This window comes from Nannospalax galili, unplaced genomic scaffold (assembly GCF_000622305.1).
Source record: "Nannospalax galili isolate Female #2095 unplaced genomic scaffold, S.galili_v1.0 scaffold735, whole genome shotgun sequence".
Classification (NCBI taxonomy): domain Eukaryota; kingdom Metazoa; phylum Chordata; class Mammalia; order Rodentia; family Spalacidae; genus Nannospalax; species Nannospalax galili.
The window spans coordinates 3086609-3107228 of record NW_008337053.1 but is presented as its reverse complement, the minus strand read 5'-3'; the positions used below and the strand labels follow the sequence as shown (position 1 = coordinate 3107228).

Sequence of the window (20620 nt, the reverse complement as noted above, 5' to 3'; positions counted from 1 at the left end):
AGAGACTGAACAATACATTGTTGACCGGTCCACAAGGAAACCACAGAGGAAATCGGGGAAGACATTTTAAAATCCCTTGAATCAAATGAAAATTAAAGTAGAACTTACAAAAGCTTTTGGGATAGAACCAAGGCAGCTCTAAGAGGGAAGTTTATAGCCATGAGTATTTGCATTAAAAAGTCATAGAGCCAGGCACGGTGGTGCACGCCTTTAATCCCAGCACTTGGAAGGCAGACGAAGGCAGATCTCTGTGGGTTCGAGGCCAGCCTGGTCCCCATAGTGAATCCAGGTCAACTGTGGCTACAGGGAGACCCTGTCTCAAAAAAAAAAGAAAGGCATAGAGATCTCAAAGCAACAACCTAATGATTCAAAAACAAGAAAACCCAAAAAGAGTAAGTGGGAAGAAATCATAACGATCAGGTCAGAGATTGATGAAATGAAGACCGAGAGAACAGTACGCAGCGTCAGCCAGACAGAAAGTTGATTCTTTGAAAAGACAAGGAACATTGATTCATTCGTAGCCAAATTAAACAAGCAAAGCAAGACACAAATTAATAAAGATTAAAGATGTTACAACAGATTCCAATGAAATCTAGAAGATCATTAGGCAATACTTGGAAAATTTATATTCCAAAAACCTGGAAAATTTTAAAGAAATAGATAAATTCCTAGACATATATGACCTACAAAAATTATAATAAGAGGATATAAACAACATAAACAGATGCATAACAAGCAGTGGAGTTGAAGCAATAGCAAAATACCTTCCCACAAAGAAAAGTCCAGGTGTTGTACAGGACTGACCTTCAAATCTGACAGGTGCCATCTTCCTGAGTTGAGCTGTGCCTGCTTGCCAAAGATCCTCACAGCTGAGCTTGTTGACTGTACACACACACACACACACACACACACTTGCATAGAAGGAGGGGCAGGGAGAGACATGGGATGCTCACCTGAGTATCTGGCCCCTCCTCCAACCTGAGGGTGGCAATTCTACCTTAATTTCTCATGGCCTGGGAAGTGCTAGAGAGTATAGGCTGAGGAAAACTAAGGGAGGTGGGCTCCAACTGTGCACCTATGGGGACTTCTTCATTCTTGCTGAGTAAAGACTTTCTGGTGTGGCCTTAGGGCAGCAACCATACTCCTGTAAGTAACCCCTCACCCATTTCTCTGTAAGTAGCCCATTGGTCCCCCATAGTGAACTTTGGTGGAAGTGTAACCTTGGATTGTCATTGAAACCAAGAAAGAGGGAGTGAATGCTGTTTATATCTCCCTGAGGGAAGGAGTTTTAGCAACACCAGGACTGAACCAATTCACAGTTGAATTCTACCAAACCCTTAAGTAAGAGCTAACACCAATACTGCTCAAACTATTCTGCAAAACAGAAAGAGAAGTTACGTTACCAAACTCCCTCTACAAAGCCAATGCTAATACTAAAACCCAATAAGGACACACACACACACACACACACACACACACACACACACATATGAGCTGGGGATGTAGTTCAGTTGGTAAAGAGCTGGTCATGAAGCCTGGGTTCAATCCCCAGGACTGAATAAAACCAAGTATGGAGACACATGCCTATAATCCGACTTGGGAGGTGAACACAGGAGAATTAGAGTTTCTAGGTCGTCTTTGGCTGTACAGTGAGTTTGAAGCCAGTCTGAACTACTTGAGACCCAACCAAATGAGAGAGAACAGACAGACAGACAGATGGACAAAGACAGAGACAGACAGAGAGAAGGGGAAAGGAGAGGAGGGGAGGAGAAGAGAAAGAAAAAGAAATATAGAGAATCTCCTGATAAACATAGATGCGAAATTTCTCAATAAAATACTTGCAAATCAAATTCAAGAGCACATTAAGAAGATCATACACCATGATCAAGTTTGTTTCATTTCAGGGATGCAAGATTTGTTCAGTATAAGCAAATTAATCAATGTAATGTACCACATAAATAGACTTAAGGACAGAAATCATATGATAATATCAATAGATGCAGAAAATGTCTTTGACAAATTCAACATTCCTTCATGATAAAAGTCTCAAAGAAACTAAGCCTAGATGTCCAACAAGAGATGGGCAGAGGGACTGGAAAGATGGCTCAGCAGTTAAGAACACTGGCTGTTCTTGCGGAAGACCCGGTTTGAATCCCAGCACCCACATGGCAGCTAACAACTGTCCGTAACTCCAGTCCCAGGGGATCTGACAGCCTCTTCTGACCTCTGCAGGCATTGCACGACACGGGTGCACTTACCTACATGCAGGCAATACATGCATACACATAAAATAAAAATAATTAAAAATTTTTAAAATTAAAAAAAGAGATGGGTGGATAAAGAAATTATAGTAGACATACACAGTGAAAATTTTTCAGACAGGAAAATAAGTGAAAATATAACATTTGCAGGAAAATTATAGAGAACTGAAGAACATTATGTTAAGTAAAATAAGTCAAACTCAAAAGAAAAATACCACATTTTCCATTATACGCATAATCTAGAAACAATCTCTCTGTGTCTCTGTCTCTATCCTCTTCCTCTCCCCCGCCTCCCATCTTTCTCTCTGTGCATATGTGTATAAAGAATTTGAGTCAAGGAGCTGAATGGAAACTAAGCTGATCGATCTCTCTCTCTCTCTCTCTCTCTCTCTCTGTGTGTGTGTGTGTGTGTGTGTGTGTGTGTGTGTGTAAAATTGAAGTCAGGAGCCGAATGGAAGCTGAAGCCAAAGTGACTCACAGAGGCAACTCAGACATGAGTTTTAATGGCAGAGAACTGGTGCCCCACTACTGGGTAGTGTCTAGGTCAGAAGATTCTTGTGGGTCAGTGCTGCCCCAGCTGCAAAACCAAAGCAGCTCTACCCATCTGCACTGGGAAGAAAGGAAGAAGCTTGTCACCCGCTATGGGCTAGGGCACAAGCTATATCCTCAAGAAATCTGAAGCCCAGGCTCATGCCATACACTGGTATAGAGTTTGAACTGTCCAGGTGGAGTGGGGTACATCTGAGATAAACAATACAAAACAGCCTCCAAATCAGTGAACCTGCACTGTGGAGACACTTCATAGCCCAGGCCAGCTTAGACTCCCAGGATACACCACCTTCTGAAGACAAGACCATAATGAGAACTATTAATTACCAGAGACATGAATTGCCAAAGGAAATATCAGCAGATGCAATGAATGAGAAGACCCAAGGCTCTCATATCTCTAGACAAATGTAATTTCTTACTATGTGCAAAATATGGATCCTTAAATTTACAGACAAGTATCCCAGTGTGCTGGATAGCTTTAGTGTCAACTTGACACACCTGGGTTGAGGGAGCCTCAACTGGGGAATTGCCTCTATTGGACTGGCCTGTGGCCATGTCTGAGGGGCATCTTCTTGATGAGTGATGTGGGAGGGCCCAGCCCACTGTGGGTGGTGCCACCCCTGGGCAGGTGGGTCTGTGTTGAATAAGGAAGCAGGCTGAGCAGGGGCCAAGGGAGCAAGCCAATAAGCAGCATTCCTCCATGGCCTGTGCTCCAGCTCCTGCCTCCAGGTTCCTGCCCTGAGTTCCTACCTTGGGCTCCCTGATGGACTGTGACCCAGGAGATGTAAGATAAATAAACCCTTTCCTCCCCAAGTTGGTAGTGGTCAGAGTGTTTTGTCACAGCAATGGAGAACAAACTAAGACACCCAGTCACCACCCATCAAAGTAGCTTCGTTTTCACCAGACAGAGATTATTACAGTTACACCACTGGTCACACACAGAGATTCTCTGTGAATTGCCCAAGCCTAAGAGGCACATCTAGGATGCAGCCTCTACACCTAAGACTCACAGAACGTAGAACAAGGATGAAGAGAACACTAATGCAGCTTTCAGTTCTCATCAATGAAACTCCCTCATTCAACAGAGGGCCGGGAACACAAAAGGCCACAAATGGCCAAAACACAGAGTAAGAGCCAGCAGAGTGTGGGTCCTTGGACAGGTCTCCTATATTGAGGTCCACCTGCCCAGGGCTCACGGACCATTGCAGAAGAGGAGCCAGAAAGGTTGTAAGAGCCAGGGAGGAGGTACATGACCACACAGATAGTCCTACAGGCACCTGGGACCCTTCTCATACACACCTACAGCAATGGTGTCAGCATGCACAAGACCATGCAAACTTAGGCAGACAAAAACCCAGCACAGAACTGTGGAAGCAAACAGTAAGCCCCAATCTTAGTCGAAGAACTATTGGCAGCTGATTCCTGCTGGATGAGGAAATGTAAAGGCCTATGGGACGGCGCCAAAGGGGAAGGAGGAAGGGGGTATAAAGATGACTTTATATATGAAATACACAAAAATTCAATAAAATTTTTTAAAAAAAAGAACAATGGACTATCTAGAGCAGCCAAGGAAAGGTAGCTCAAGACCACGGAGTATTCTTCAGAATGCTACATACAATTGAACTAGCAGAGCAGTGTGGTGTCAGGCTCAGGTGGCTGATTTAAAGGCATCAGGAGACTTCAAGATATTTTCTTTTAGCTAGGTGCTTGAACGCATAAAGGCGTTATGCTTTTTACTATTACTGACTAAAGAAAATGCAATGATGAAGAAACGCAGGATTTGAACAGGCAAAACGCAAACGTGAACTTGTCTTACAGGATGTTTAACTTACCAATACACTTTAAATATTTTATTTATTATTTTTATTTTATGTATATGCGTGTATTGCCTGCATGCAGGTAAGTGCACCCATGTCGTGCAATGGCCGTGAAGGACAGAGGAGGCTGTTGTATTCCCTGGAACTGGAGTTATGGACAGTTGTTAGCTGCCATGTAGGTGCTGGGATTCAAACCCGGGTCTTCTGCAAGAACAGCCAGTGTTCTTAACTGCTATCTCTCCAGCCCCCATTGCCAATACACTTTAGACTGGTCCATACTTTAAGCAGATTCCAAAAGAATTGCTTTGTGAAGACCAATGAGACAGTCACATGGTCTATAACAGGGTATAAGGCAATAAATAGCCACATCTCTTTGTGCACTGTGTTTCCTAAGAAACTTTGAAGATGGTTTTAAGCAATGAATGAATTTTTAAGAAGTCCTGGGACTGGAGAGATAATTGAGCAGTAAGAGCATTGCCTGGGGCTGGCTCATGCCTTTAGTCCCAGCACTTGGGAGGCAGAGGCAGGCGGATCTCTGTGAGTTCGAGGCCAGCCTGGTCTACATAGCAAGTTCCAGGCCAGCTTGGGGTACAGGGAAACACTGCAGCAAAAAAACCAAAAAAAAAAAAAAAAAGAGCATTCACTGATCTTGCAGATGACCTGGGTTTAGTTCCCAGAACCCACATGGCAGCTAACAACCAGCTATAACTCCAGTTTCAGGGAATCAAACACCCTCTTCTGGCCTCAGTGGGCATTGAACAACACATATTCATTTACAACACATATGCATTTACATGCAAGCCAAACACTCAAACACATAATAAATTTACAAATTTAAAAAGAAGACTGCCTAAAATATTTTATCAAATATAGCAGAATTGCTGTATGCCCTACAAATGGTTATTTGACAGGAAATCACAGGATAGAAACTGCAAGAAAACAGCTAAGGGAATATAATTTACATGTCTGTGAAAACATCTAACCCTTGATACTGACTCTTGCCTCTTCCTTAACTCGGTGGCAAAGCCCAGTACGGATACTTGTATGGGTATGGGTGGTCCTCAAGGCCATGCTGCTCCCTGAATTGTTCTGGTTGCTTTTGTTTATATTATACTGATCTGAGGTCATTATACATCCCATTAAAAGTCATTTTGCTCCATTTGTATTTCAAGATTAATTTCTATATAGACTAGGTAAGCTTGTTTAAGATCAATATATCATTTGCACATTATGAAAGTGATTTTAAATATTTTCAGAAAACCAATTATTTATTTTATAGTTTTCATCAAAAGCAGTTCCAACACTTGGGAGGCAGAGGCAGGAGGATCTCTGTGAGTTCAAGGCCTGTCTGGTCTACATAGTGAGTTCCACATGAGCTGGGGCTACAGGGAGACCCTATTTCAAAAAGACCAAAAATAAAAAATTAATTCTCTTTTACCATTGAATTTTCCTAGCCTTTTTTTTTTTTTGAATTTAAATTGCTAAAAATTCAGGGACTTTGGATTGTACATGAAACCTGATAAAAGTCATAGCTCATTCCTCATTATTTGATTTTTTTTCAGTATTTTATTTTTAAAAAAATATTGATAAGTGCTGCATTTATATTTGCTGGTCTAAATTCTTCCATATTTCATTTTTTTAGCCCTTTAGAGCTATGTTTAAGCATGTTTTATTTTCACTGAAGCACAGATAATTAGAAGTATCTTATATCATGTTCTCCCCCAGGTTTATCTCTATAGCAGAGAGAAAGGGTGGAAACACTTCAGCTTAACCCAGGTCTCTCAAGGGCCACCCTTGTGAAAACAGCCATTGACTGCCACCACCCTAGCCATGGGCAATAAAAAGTTTAGGCTTCTAAGCTCTCAGATAGACAGAGACATCAGACATCTACAGGACTCCATCGGGCAGTTGGAGAGACAGATTAATTCCCTAGCTAAAATTGTGCTACAGAACAGAAGGGGGATAGACCTACTGTTTCTAAAGGAAGATGGCTTATACATGGCCTTAGGGGAGGTTTGCTGTTTTCACGCCAATATTTCAGATGTAATTGAGTTTTACTGGGCCTCTGGTAATATACCTTCTAGCCTTTACAGTGGGTCCATGCCTCCTAAATTGCCTAACCAGATAGATCAGGAGGCATCCAAATGCCATCAAACTAGGGTTCTAAGGACCAAATATGAGCTTCAAAATCAAAACAAGTCAAAGATTTGAGTTACTTCCCAGAACCAGTGGGGAATGTAAAATGCCTCCATTTTATGTAAGTTTAACTGGTCAGTCATCTAGCCACCCAAAAAGGTGGGTGTTATGCTAAATAGATGGGCGGAATACCTAGTACATTAATGAGATAGCTACTTTTTTTTTTCCTGCCTGTAATCTTGCCTATAGGGGCAGAACCTCCTGGCTACGGCCATGTAGTCTGTGAGTTGTCCTGAATTCTTCAGGGAAGTGTAATTTCCCTTTTTCTTCTTCACGCCTTTCTTACTAAACATGCTTTCTTTAAGGCTTTGGGCTGCCCTGAGCATCTTGTGTTTCTTTGCTTTTCCTCTAAAGCTTCCTTCTCCCAGCCATGTGACTGCCACTCAGTCATGTGTCTGACCTACCATTCACCTCCTCAAGGCAGCTGCCAATATTACCAGCTCACCTGCCCTGAGGATTTCTTTTTCTTTAAATTCTAATAAAGTTGTAAAAGCTTAAAAAAAATAAAAAATAAAATAATTCTATAACTGAATTTTAAGTGGACCATTCCTCATCTATAATGTGCCCCAAATGCAACTTTATTTTCCTGATACCTTGATGCAGGATAAAATTTTTCATCCTAGGGGCTGGAGAGATGGCTCAGCAGTTAAGAGCACTGACTGCTCTTGCAGAGGACTGGGATTCGATTCCCAGCACCCACATGGAGGCTAACAACTGTCTGTAACTCCAGTTCTGGGGGGATCCGACAGCCTTTTTTCTGACCTCCTTGGGCATTGCATGACATGGGTGCACTTACACACATGCAGGCAGAACACTCATACACATAAAATAAAAAAAATAATAAATAAAAAATTTTTTAATTTCATCCTAGATGCAAGAAGCATTCCACAGTTGAGGATTGGGCAAGGAAGCCTAAGGAGCACTTCACAACACACCCTAATCTCTATCATAAGTCCGTGCAGCTCAGTACAAAGCTCTGATAAGTCCTGCAGTACAAAGCTCAGGTCACTTCACCTAGCCCGCTCTCCTGAATGTATCTAACCTAAGAACCCCTTTTTCTTCTTTTAATATCTGCCAACATCTTGCAATAATGTAGTTTTATGGGACATAATTGCCAAATATTAACCTAAAAGTAAAAATTCTCACTCTTTAGCTATTTTTAAGATTCCTCCTCAATTCCAAACCTCTACTCCCAATACCCCTCTTCAAAGACCCTTGATTTTCATCATACAGGTTACTTTTCTTCTCAACTACAATAAGCTACCCCAAACTTCTAAGTGTTTTCTTCCAACTATTTGTAGAACATAAATGGTTTTCCACATCTCTACCCTTATCTCCCAAGAACCGGGGAAATGAACAGCAGATCCCAATCTTATCTAAAGGAATGCTGGCAACTGATTACTGGTAGATGAGGAAGAGCTGATCTTCCTAAAACAGGGAACTCTAGATAGGCTGACTAGACTCAGTGGATGGACTAGCACTGGGAAATGGTTGGGGACACTGATAACACAGTGGACACTAACAGGGATGACAGAGTATATGGGTGCCAGTAGGGGGTGGGGGGATGCTATGAGAGGGTGACATTTGGGATGCGGGTATAAAGATGAATAAGATTGTTTGGGATGTTCTGTATGAAATACACTAAAAAAAATCAATAAGTTAAAAAATGAGTTATATTTAAGGAAGAAGCATAAAAGTTTGCTTCATGTTAATTAGTAGAAATGAAAAACATTACCATTGAAATCTACCTGATGAATTTATATCTATGCTCAGGTGCCAAGGATCTCAGAAAGTAACCGACTGTGACTAGTAATAATCAGATCTATAGAGATTAGAGATGCATGTGCAAACATGTAACTGTTAGTAGCATTAAAAGTGAGTTTTTCTGTATGAAACAGTATATTTTGCCGGATGTGGTGGCCTTTAATCCCAGCACTCAGGAGGCAGAGGCAGGCGGATCTCTGTGAGTTCAAGGCCAGCCTGGTCTACATAGTGAGTTACAGGACAGCTGGAGCTACAGGGAGACCCTGACTCAAAAAGACCGAAAAAAACAAAAAAGTGAAATGGGGATCTTTTTTAAAGGTTAAAACCTCATTCAATTTTATCTTATAGGGTTTATACTGAGTACAATAACGTATAACTGCATTAATTCAAATACTGTGAACCTAAAAATTACAGCCAACTTTGAAAGAGGTGCATCTTTGCTCTGGAAGCTGTTATTGACTGTGTCAATGCTATTGTAATGAGATGCTTCTACTAATTATGTGCTTATTAAATAAAAATTTAAAAATAAAAAAATTAAAGTGATAAACTGATGGGGCTGGGGATGTAGCTTGTTTGGTAGAGTATTCGTCCAGCATGCATGAAGTCCTGGGTTTGATCCGTGGCACTGCATAGACCAGGCATGGTGGTTTATACCTGTAGTCTCAGCCTTTGGGAGGCAGAAGTATAAAAATCGAGAGTTCAGTCATCCTCCACAATACAGCAAGGCTGAGGCCAGCTTAAAATACATGAGATCCTGTCTCAAAATAACAATGAACTGAACAGTGTTCTGGCCAAGAGAAACAAAACACAAAAGTATATACATACCTTTATGCCATGTCTGCAAAGTTAAGAAACTGGTAAGAATTTATATATGGTATAAGAAGTCAAATGTCAGTTGCTCTTCTTAGGGGGCACTGACTGAAAGGGATTCTGGAGTCTATTTATTTATTTGAGTGCTAGCTTGATATAATTTTTACTCTGTAAAAAATTGGGTTATGAACTTTTTATTTGTTTACTTATCTATGAACTTATGACAGTACAAACTTCACATTTAAAACAAATGAACTTTTGAGGTCAGTACCAGCTTGATTTCTCCTTGTTTGTTCTACGACACATATATGTTATGTCTTCAGCAATAGACTCTTACCTTCAAGTTCTGGCAGGTAACCAAAAGCAATGAAAATAGCCAGTATTGCTTGGGGGTTATGCGGACACCCCCCCCCCAGTAAACAACTCCAAAAGTGGGTATCCATTCCTGGCATTGGGTTTTTTATTTACTATCCTGTGTTGTCTTTTAGTGGTAGTATCCTCTCCTTCCCTATTATAGAGTAACTCCACTTAGACTCTTTCAGATTGTATATGTATGTATTTTAAGAAACTTTTAGGAGATATGGGAGGAGTTGGAGGGGAGGGAGTGGGCATGGATTTGATCAAAACACCTTATATGCATGTATGAAATTCTTAATAAATTATTTATTTAAAAAAAGAAACTTCTATAATAGGTTTCCATATGGACTTTTCAAAAGGCTTAAAGGCTTTTAGTGTTAATTATCCCTTCCCATATGAGTGAAACGTGCCTGAAGAACAATGGGTGGTCACAGCAGACTTCTGCTGATAGTGTACACTGGTGGCAATTCAATTGTATTGTCCAAAGGATAACAGAAAAAGATTAATGCTGCTGGATAAAGCTATTCCCAGAAGTCACAGGTTATTAAATAAAAATCTCAGAACCAGGGGTAGGCTACCTCTCTAAGAGCTGTTGGTCAAAGAGGCCCCTAAAACTCCTAAAACAATACAGGCAATTGCCACTGCTGTTGGTTGTACATAAGAACCAGATGAAGACAGCACACACATGGGTTGTAGGTCCTAGACAAATTCAGCTAGAATTGAACTGGAAGCATCCTCGCTGCTGGCTATTCTCGTAGTCCCAGAAGGTTCTATATGGGTCACTAGGGAAGAACTGTCACTAACAGTTTTACTCAGCTGTGGATTCTATATTGATCAGCCAGGCTGTGCCTGCTGGTGTAATATCAGTAAGTCTGTTATAAGGGTAACCAACAACTTTATGATTGAATTTGAGGCCCACTCCACAGGAGGGAATTCACATCTGGTACCATAAATTCAGTCAAAAGCCCATGGTTGCAATAGAATAGGCCCTACTGGGGAAGCAGCTGCTGTTGTTTTGCTAAATAGGCACAATGTGTCCATCAAACTGCCCTCTAAATAACCAGGTTTATTTCCAGATATTAGTGCTGCTGTTAACTTTGGTCAGAGAAGCTTCTTTCTCGATGGTCAGTAGTAACTACAGAGACTCATAACTGGTAAAAGTGATAAGAACAAATGACTGCTGACTATTCCGCCATAAATGGATCACCTATATCACTTCCTCCAAGACTCAATGAATACTGTGAACCCTAATCCTAACCCTAAATCTAACAGCAATCCTAACACTAACGCTAACCCTTTCTTTTTTCAGTTTAAAAGGATTTTAAAAATGGAGTAAGGTTCCTGTTTTACCAGAGGTCCACACCATACCTTCTCTTCTGAAGAGACAGTCAGCTTGTCACTGGATATCAAGCTGCATACCTGGTCCAGACTTAAGCTAAGAAACTCTTCCCCCAGCATTACCTCCGGGAAGTGCTGCTCTGTTCAAAAAAAAAGACAGATAGAAAGAAAAGAAAAGAAAGAAGTTAAGACAACAATGTTTTAACATACTCCTGTTCTTCCCGAAGCCAACACCATAACAATCTGTAGGATTCAGAGTAGAGGCGAGAAGGAGTAGGGTGGAGAACTGGAAGAGATGGGGGATGTGGGTGGAGGACTGGAAGAGATGGGGGATGTGGGTGGAGGACTGGAGGAGATGGGGGATGTGGGTGGAGGACTGGAGGAGATGGGGGATGTGAGTGGAGGACTGGAGGAGATGGGGGATGTGGGTGGAGGACTGGACGAGATGGGGGATGTGGATGGAGGACTGGAAGAGATGGGGGATGTGGGTGGAGGACTGGAGGAGATGGGGGATGTGGGTGGAGGACAGGAGGAGATGGGGGATGAGGGAGAGACAAAGACAGAGGCACCCTGACTATAGGAAACTAGCCTTTTAATTCAGCAGTGAAGGCATGTGTCATCCCATATAATCCTCTGTCCTGAACACAGACGGAAGTGGGGCAGAGACAGCTGAGTTTATATTTTTTCTACTCTCTGTGAGATTGATACAGGCACTGCAGAAACTCTTCACCGGAACAGGCTTACAGAAGTGAGCTCATTTGCTGTCCAGGCACAGCAAACTTCTGTTCAGCTTAGCCAAACAGAAGTGTTTCAGAATCACTATGTGATGGAAAGTTTCTAGAATTCTTGTAGGATGTCAACATTAGCAAATCAGAAGATGGGATCATCCTTCCTTTACCCAAATCAAGCCTATTTTAGTGAGTCTCTGTCTGGCAAAGATGTCCAACTAAGCATTCATCTGGATACAGTGGCAATAGATTGGCTCCATCTCCATTGGGAACAGCCTACAGTAGCCAGTCTGGGGAACTGTCAAATGGAGGGAAATCTGGGGTTGGCTAACACAAGACAAAACCTATTGGCCTGAGGTCCACAGAAGGAAAGTATCAAGGGCAGTTTTGACCTTGATTTTTCCTGGCCCATCATCCACAGCATTGTGTCCATTGAAATGTCACCTGCCTCAGAAAAAAGAAACCTAAGTTCAAATTTGGCTTTACAATTTATGAGCTCTATCCTTGGACCAATGGCATCCTTTCAGTGGGCTTCACAATAAGGACAGATCTGTAAGCATTTTGCAAGATTTTCTGAGGTAAATTCACCCAAAGACAGACATTTTCCAGTTCAGAAGGCTCTGGGACTCACAAGTCCTTACCACTTGCCCCAGATATTGCTCCTTTTTAGGTCTCTTACCACCCTGTGCCATTGAGGAGCATCCATGACCCTTGCCCTCCAGGCCTCGACTCTTTACCCTCTAGCCTGGTAGCTTCTTAATAATTCTAATGGGCTACACTTCCCAGTTCTCACTGGCCTCTTCAATGAGATTTAGAGTCCTCTAGTCCTAGAAGGTTATCAAAATACCAAGTCTTCTAAAACTTACAGTAAAAAAATAAAATTGAAGCAATTAAGTTACTTCCACATTCAATAATTTCTCAAAACACAACTATTCCCAAAAGAATGTATTCAAATCATTTCTTATAAAAATCATCTTTCATGGTGGCACATGCCTATAGTCCCAGAACTTGGAGGCAGAGGCAGGCGGATCTCTGAGTTCAAGGCCAGCTTGGTCTACATGGTGAGTTCCAGGACCGCTGGGGCTACAGGGAGACCCTGCTTCAAAAAGATAAAAAAAAAAAAAAAAAAAATCATCTTTATCTTTTTAAACTGAAATCACTTCAGACCTAATGAGTTCTCACATGAATTCCTGCCTTCATCTAAGTTACCTAAATGTTAGTATTTTATTCTTTAAAAGTGGAGTTATAAACATTTTTTCCTAGGTAAAATGTGACCCCGCTCAACCTGATGATATCACTGTGGTCATGATTATAACTTGTCTGTCTTGAAACTCAGCAATGTTTGTTTATAAGACAAATCTGCACGTCAGATTCTTAGTGAAGGAAAGCAACTGCCATAAGAGGTTAGAAGCTGGTCTTTATTTCTCTGCATATCAATAGGAAAGCCTTTGACTTTTAGGTTCTCAAGAGAATCCTAGAAACCTGCACATCTGGTTTTCCCACCAACAAAGAAAATGACAAATGGAAGAAGGAAAAGAATGAGAACAGGAGGAGGTTACAAAAATAAAAAGTAAACTTCTGTGCTGCGAAAAAACAATACTGCATTACAGTTCATGAAGCCAAAAATACCTGGACTTGGACCTTGAAAAGGAAGACAACAGAATTTGCAAAATATGCCTCCTACATGACTTGAGAAGCAAGCCAGAAATCCTTGGGGTAAATGGAGGCAGAAAATAGCCCCCTCTTCCATCGCTTGCCCTGCAGAGCAGTGCAGGGTCTCAGTGTAGGTCCCTTCTTTCTGAGGAGGCTGTTTCTTTATCTGTAAGCGGCCTTCCACTAAAATGCCACTCTGAAATCCTCCCCATGGGGACATGGGGAGGTGCAACAATCGAAGTAAGGGGAAGCAGCTTCTCCTCGAAGGCTGGTTTCTGAGGACCCAGAACATGAGGAAGAGACAAAGAAGAAAACTTTCCCGCCAGCTCTGAGCCTGTGGAAGCCTACTGGGAAGTTCAGACTTTGAAAAGACAAATATTATAGAAGGCTGTGGTACACGGCCATTTTAATGCATACAGGTAGAGCTCAGGAGGCAACTAAACTTAGGGCTCTTCCTAAAATTGAAGGTGCTTATTCCCAAGATGAAACTAAATTCCAAATAGGTAAGAGATGTGATTATAGGTACAAAACAAAACATAACAAAACAACACAATGGCATAAGAAAGCCAGAGAAATCTAGGGAAAAGTGATTCGTGCACATGCTATCAATGCCATGTTGCCCACCAAAATTGGAATCAACTTTCCTATAAAGGTCACAGAACCTATGTGATATTGCACTCCTCAAGGACCTTAATGAAAAGTAAATAAATAAAAATGAATTTGGGAAGGAAAGGGAATGGGTGGGAAGAGGAAGAGAAAGTAGAAACACTGAAAGAGAAGAGAGGAGGAGGAGGAGGAGAAGGAGGAAGAGGGGGAAGAGAAGGAAGAGGAGGAGGAGGAAGAGGAGGAATAGGAGGAAGAGGGGGAGGAGGAAGAGAAGGAAGAGGAGGAGGAAGAGGAGGAGGAGGAGGAGAAAGAGAAGAGGAGGAAGAAGAGGAGGAGGAAGAGGAAGAGAAGAAAGAGGAGGAGAAGGAAGAGGAGGAGGAGAAAGAGAAGGAGAAAGAGGAGGAGGAAGAAGAAGAGGAAGAGGAGGAGAAGGAGGAGGAGGGAGAGAAGGAAGAGGAGGAGGAAGAAAGGAACAGAGGGAACGGGAAGAGGGAAACACCATTTCTCTCTGTAGTCTGAGGAGACAAAGTTTAGCTCCAGTCTTTGGCTCAGAGTTCTCTTTCTGTTAGCAACACTTGAGAAACAACAGGATAGAAAAATCAAGAACAAGATGTCCTAGCTAACTTGACTTCCTGGGATGCAGGATTTCTTCAGAAGACTATGGACTCAAACTTCTCCAAAGCTGTTTCCTAGAAAGTACCACTCTGCTTCTGAAAGGTACTTCCCTGAGAATCATCTTCTATTTTAACAGTTACTTGGTTTTTGTTTTGCTTAGATTTTAATGTATTTTTTTATTTTGGTTATTGTATATTTACTTCATTTTTTGTTTTGAGGCAAGTCCTTTCTGTGTATCCAAGGCTGGTTCAAACTCTCAATTAATCCTCCTACCTCAGTCTCCTAAGTACAAGCATGCACCACTACACTGGCATGTCACTAATACAGAATATATGGCAAGGAGCCTTGGTTTACAGAAGACCTGGGTTCACCTCTTACATCACTTTTTTCCAGACTTTGGGTTCCTCACTGGTAAAACGTAACCATGATACTTGACCTAGGTCTTGTTTTAAGGATCAAAATAATATTAAGGCTCAAAAAGTATTGATTTACTTTGGATTCCATAAACTGCTCATTGGAAATTAATAATGAATATCATCGGCCATGTTCCCACTTCACAAAGTCCAGCTGTGAGGCAGCAGTGCTCAGAGAGGCCTGTCCATAGCTTTGAGACATTATCTGAGAGAGACTATAAGTCTATGGAGCTGCAAAGTCTTAGATATCAAATTTAATTCCATTAAATTGAACATATTGGGCCCTATGTCAGTCCCTGGGAGATGCCATGGAGAGTCAGATAAACTAGGTCTTTGGGAGAGACACTCATACAGGAGCACAGTATCCCTTAATCATGGGCTGGTTCAATGAAGGTAACATACCAGTAAGAAGTTGTAAGTTTCCTTGTTATTTGCTTCTTTATTCATTAAAGAGCAAAGAAACAGATAAAAGGAATCAATTAAGGTAAGGGTCCTCATTTACTACTTCTGTCACATCCCCAGACCAAACTAATTTCTTACTATATTCTAAATACATATCCTCATATTTAGAAACAAGTATGCCTCTCACCACTCATCAAAGAAGCTTCTTTTTTCAATAGATCTATCTATTGACTTGTATGAAGTCTGACAACTGGTCAAATGCAGAGAATAAGTGACTATGCCATACCCAGCCTTAGGTGACAATCTACAATGCCATCTACAACTAAGGCTCAGGGGATATTGCAGAAGAGAGGCGAAAAGCATGTAAGAGCCAGATGGAAAGACAGCTGCTGCTACTTAAGGCATTCTAAACACGGTAAGGCAGCTACACCAATGAAATCTCCACAGTGTGGTAGTCCACCAAGATCTGCATATAATAACAAATCCCCTTGACATACCAAGGTGGACAGGGGAAATCTTGAGGGACCCACCTCAAGATGAAGAGCTGTAGGCATTAAATGGATGCTGAGGGAGGGAGAATCAGTTTTCTCCAGGGTCTAGTTCCCTGAGGGGATATCTTACTCCATGCTAGGCACACAGGAGCCCACTGAATGGACTGATATATCTATATATAGATATATATAGTCAGTAAGTATAAAGACAGACTTTGAAACCAAGGCTACCTGATTACAATAATCAATATTCTGGGGCGCACCTTAGTCTGTAAGATTAAAAAGTAGTCCTGAGCTGTCCCCCTGCCAGCCTTGGATCCAGGCAGGCTCCAGTTTCCTTCACCTCAGATCTCTGGACTAGCTTCCTAACCCAGACTAGCTAAACACCCTACCATAGATCCCTAAGTCCCTCCTCAGGTGGGCCCCACCACCACCAACTTCCCACCACCAACCAGTCAGACAGACTTGCCCAGCCAGGGCTCTGATGGAAGCTACTGCAGAACTCCACAACTGCTCAGACACAGAGAATGTATGTCTGGAAGATGCCCAGTCCTAGGTGACACATCTACAGTTGAACCTCTACACCTAAGACTCATGGAACATAGCAGAACAAGGGGTAGAGAGAAAACGAATGCATCCCTAACTCTCACCAGTGAGGTTTCCTTATACAACAGAGTGCAATGCACACAGAAGGCCACCACTGGCCGATTTTTAAAGACTAAGAGACTGCAGCATATGTATCCCTAGAGAGGACTCCTATATTGAAACTCACCCACCCATGGCCCAGGGACCATTGCAGAAGAAGGGGCAGAAAGATTGTAAGAGCCAGGGTTGGTTCATGAACACAGGGAAGCAGAGGCTTTCAGGTCACTAGAAATTTGCACATGTGAACTTGTGGCAATGGTGGCATCAAGCACAGGACCCATGCCAACTCAACTAAACAAGGGACCAGAGGGGAGGAGAGAAATGGGTGGCAGGCTGGTTCTAGACTGAAAACTACTGGAGACTGACTGCTACTGAGAGAGGGAGAATATGCCTTATGATCTCTAGATGGGATGACTAGACTCCAGGGGATGAATGTGCACCAACATCTGGGTACAAATGCTTGACTGTATGGTGGAATATATGAGGTCCAGCGGGGGGATGGAGGGGCATGGATAGGGGAAGGGGTCTAAATTTGGTTAAGAATTGTTGTATGAGGGGCTGGAGAGATGGCTCAGTGGTTAACAGCACTGACTGCTCTTTCAGAGGACCCGGGTTCGATTCCCAGCACCCACATGGCGGCTATGAACCGTCCTTAACTCCAGTTCCAGGGAAATCCGAAGCCCTCTTCTGACCTCTGCAGCATTGCACGACATGGGTGCACTCACATACATGCAGGCAATACACTCATACACATAAAATAAAAATAATAAATAAAAATTTTTTAAAAAGAATTTTTGTATGAAATTACAAAAGTTCAATTAAAAAAAAAATTAAGTAGTCCTGAGTAGGCCATTGAGGTAAAATGAAATAGTAGATCAGAAAACCCTAAAATCCCTCTTAGGTATAAGGGAAACAAATGGGGGTTGAGCACACAGAGAAACAGACAAAAGATGTGAATATAAAGAATTTTTTAAGGAAAAAAAGGTAATCTTCATACAGTAAGAGTAGTAGTGTTCTATGCATTATGGAAACTGGATTCAAAACTTGGGCATAACCCTTGAACTAAAATCTTTCCCTACCCACCAAGCTAGATAGAGTGTTTTCGTTCATGTTCTTAAAGTCCCCCAAACAGGATGTTTTAGTTTCCATATCCCATGTCTTTCCATCACACAGGGACCTGGAGCCCATTGAGGGCAGGGATAAGTCTCTCTTGCTTAGAGCTGACTTCTCCAAATCCAATACAATATTTCTGTCTGCTGAGCTCTACAATTATTGCACTTGCAGCATGTGCTTTAGGATTGCTTCAATTCCATATTTGGGAGCTGCCTCACAAGCTAGCTAGCAGCAAGCCCCGTCTTTCCACTCAATGGGATAAAATAAACCAGACCTTTGCTCTGGACCATGTAAGCTATGAGCCTAGAACAAAGGAACTTAGAACCAATCTGTCATGGTTGACCCCAGTTGTCAACTTGACATACCTGAGAAGAGGGAACTTCAATTTGGTGATTTTCTCTATTTGGATTGACCTGTGGACATGTCTGTGAGTCAGCAGTGACACCCCTGAATAGGTGGCCCAGGGTTGTATGAGAAAGTAGGCTGAGCACAAGCCAGGGAAGCAAGCCAGAAAGAGGCATTCCTCCATGGTCTGTGCTTCAGCTCCTGCCCTGGCCTCCCTTATAGGACTATACTGTAATTTAAAATAAACTCTTTCCTCCCCAAGTTTGTTTGGTTAGTGTTTTATCACAATAATATAAAGCAAACTAAACTTTGACCTGCAAAAGTGAAAGGAGCCCTATAATTCACAGGGCCAGGGGCCCTAGGGAACAGGTGCAAGTGCCTTTGAACATCATCACTGGCCAGAGTCACAGGAGAGCCTGGCTGACGCATGAGCAGAAGGAAAGCACTCGGCAGAGGGAGAAAATTTCTTTTAGAATACCTAGGTCTCTCTCTCAGTCTCTCCTGTTCCTTAATGTGTTCTTTTTATTTTCATGTTTTAAATATTTTATTTATTATTTTTATTTTATGTATATGAGTGTTTTGCCTGCATGTATGTAAGTGTACCACATGTGTGCAAGGCCCAGAGACCAGAAGAGGGTGTTGGATCCCCTGGAACTGGAGTTAGGGATGGCTGTTAGCTGCCATGTGGGTACTAGGAATCGAACCTGGGTGCTCTGGAAGAACAGCAAGTGTTCTTAAGTGCTGAGCCATCTCTTCAGCCCCCTATTGCCCTGTTTTAGAGAGTAGAAGAAAGTGTTTCTGAGTCAGTACTTGATTTTGCAAGCCCAGTTTCTCTGCTCCAGAAGGAAAATTCAGCTTCCACAGAAAAGTAACAGAGCCCATCTTGACCTCCTCCCAGAAGGGTCGGGGCCACTCTAAATATCACTTCTGCCCTCCCATAGAAAGTAGGAAATGATCTCTTTGTTCATTTTGTGTCTCATGTTCCTTCAAAGAAATACATGTATGCTCCCCTTACTTTCTCAAGTACACACAGACACAGATTCAGACACACACACACACACACACACACACACACACACACACACGGCCTTAGACTCTTTCAAAATTGCCCAGTTATCAGTGATATCATTATGATACTAACGTTCCCTACTATCACGAAAATGGAAAGAACAAGGAAGTTTCCTAAAATCCCAACAAAGAGAACTGCCTAGATTTACACTGCTACCTCATTTGCCACCCTGAGAGTGGAAAATCAAGGGGAGACAGGAGTGGGGTAACCACCAGCTGAAGCACACTGCATTGGCCTGGCGGTGGGGAAGTAAGCAGTAAAGTCAGTAAACCCCAAAGGACATGGGCCTCTGGAGTCAGGCAACCCTGCCATGAATCCTGGCACTGTCTCATACACACTATAGCATCTCAGGCAAACTACAAAAACTTTATGGACCTCTAGCCTCTTCGCATATAAACTGAGCAAGATCTGTCTCCTACAATTAAGAGACCAAACTGAGGAAATGCCTATGAAGTGTGTAACACTGTGCCTGGGTCATAGTGAATGTTCAAAATAGTAAAAAATCTCATTATTATCATTGTTTCTTCGTGCCACGTTGGGGCAACTGTACAGGAAGGGCCTCAGTGAGTCAGAGATTCATGGTTTTTAAATGTTTTGTCAGATTTTTTGGCTGCTCTTAACTATTCTGTCATCTCAAATGACTCAACTGATTTTTTTTGTAATGTCCATTTCTCTTCATGAGCAAGTGAAAATTCAAGGGCTTTTCCATTTTGTTGCTTGAGGGTTTCAGCTCAGCTTGGACAAGTTGATGTAAACAACATATCCAAAGAATTTTAATTGCCATTGCCTTAATGAGGTCCCATTAAAATCCCCAACCAGCTCTACTGATGCCCAGGGACATGGCCTTCCAGTTACCAAACATCAAAGCCCTCATAAACCTGGACCTGGCCTCTGAGGTTAAAGATTAAGCAGTCCTTAGAAACAGCAATAACAAGGGGTAAGAAGCAGATTGTGCAAACCAGATGCTAAATGCCCCAGAGAGTAGGATAGCATCAGATGTGGGCAGCTGTCTAAGCAGTCAACTTTTAAATGTGGACTTATCCTCCTCTACCACAGAACGAATACGTGTCAGAGCAAAAGTCTCAGGGCACTGGAAGAGACAAGGCCATTCCAAACAAGAAAACAAACAACCTTTTGGATAGAGAGGTGATGTTCAGTCCCCTAATCCTCCTCTCACTAGGACAACTAAAGACTTACCAGAAAACAAGAGCTGGTTTATTTTCTTTTAGAGAGAAGGAATGTTGACAATATCTATATGTCTGTGTATGTGTAGAACTGGGAATCAAAGCCAGGGCCCATACATGCTGGGCAAGCACTTACTACTGAACATACAGTAGTGTACCATATACATTTCCAACCACATAATTTTTTTAAATGTACATTTTCTTTGGCTCAATTATGCTACCAAAATTATATCCTACCAAGTGTACTCCCCTGAGCCTTGGGAG

At 42.1% G+C, this 20620-nt stretch overlaps 1 protein-coding gene across 7 annotated transcripts in view; it reads right to left on the bottom strand.

Moving 5' to 3' along the window:
• The window catches only part of Klhl3 (kelch like family member 3), a 155391-nt gene that overhangs the window by 57751 nt on the left and 77020 nt on the right, over window positions 1-20620 (bottom strand). For 6 of the 7 annotated variants that reach the window (XM_029562966.1, XM_029562965.1, XM_008831815.3 and 3 more), the window contains one exon: window positions 11123-11232. In XM_029562966.1, coding sequence (XP_029418826.1) covers window positions 11123-11232 — 110 coding nt within the window. The remainder of the gene's footprint in view (window positions 1-11122; window positions 11233-20620) is intronic. The other variant, XM_029562967.1, reaches the window with a different exon arrangement.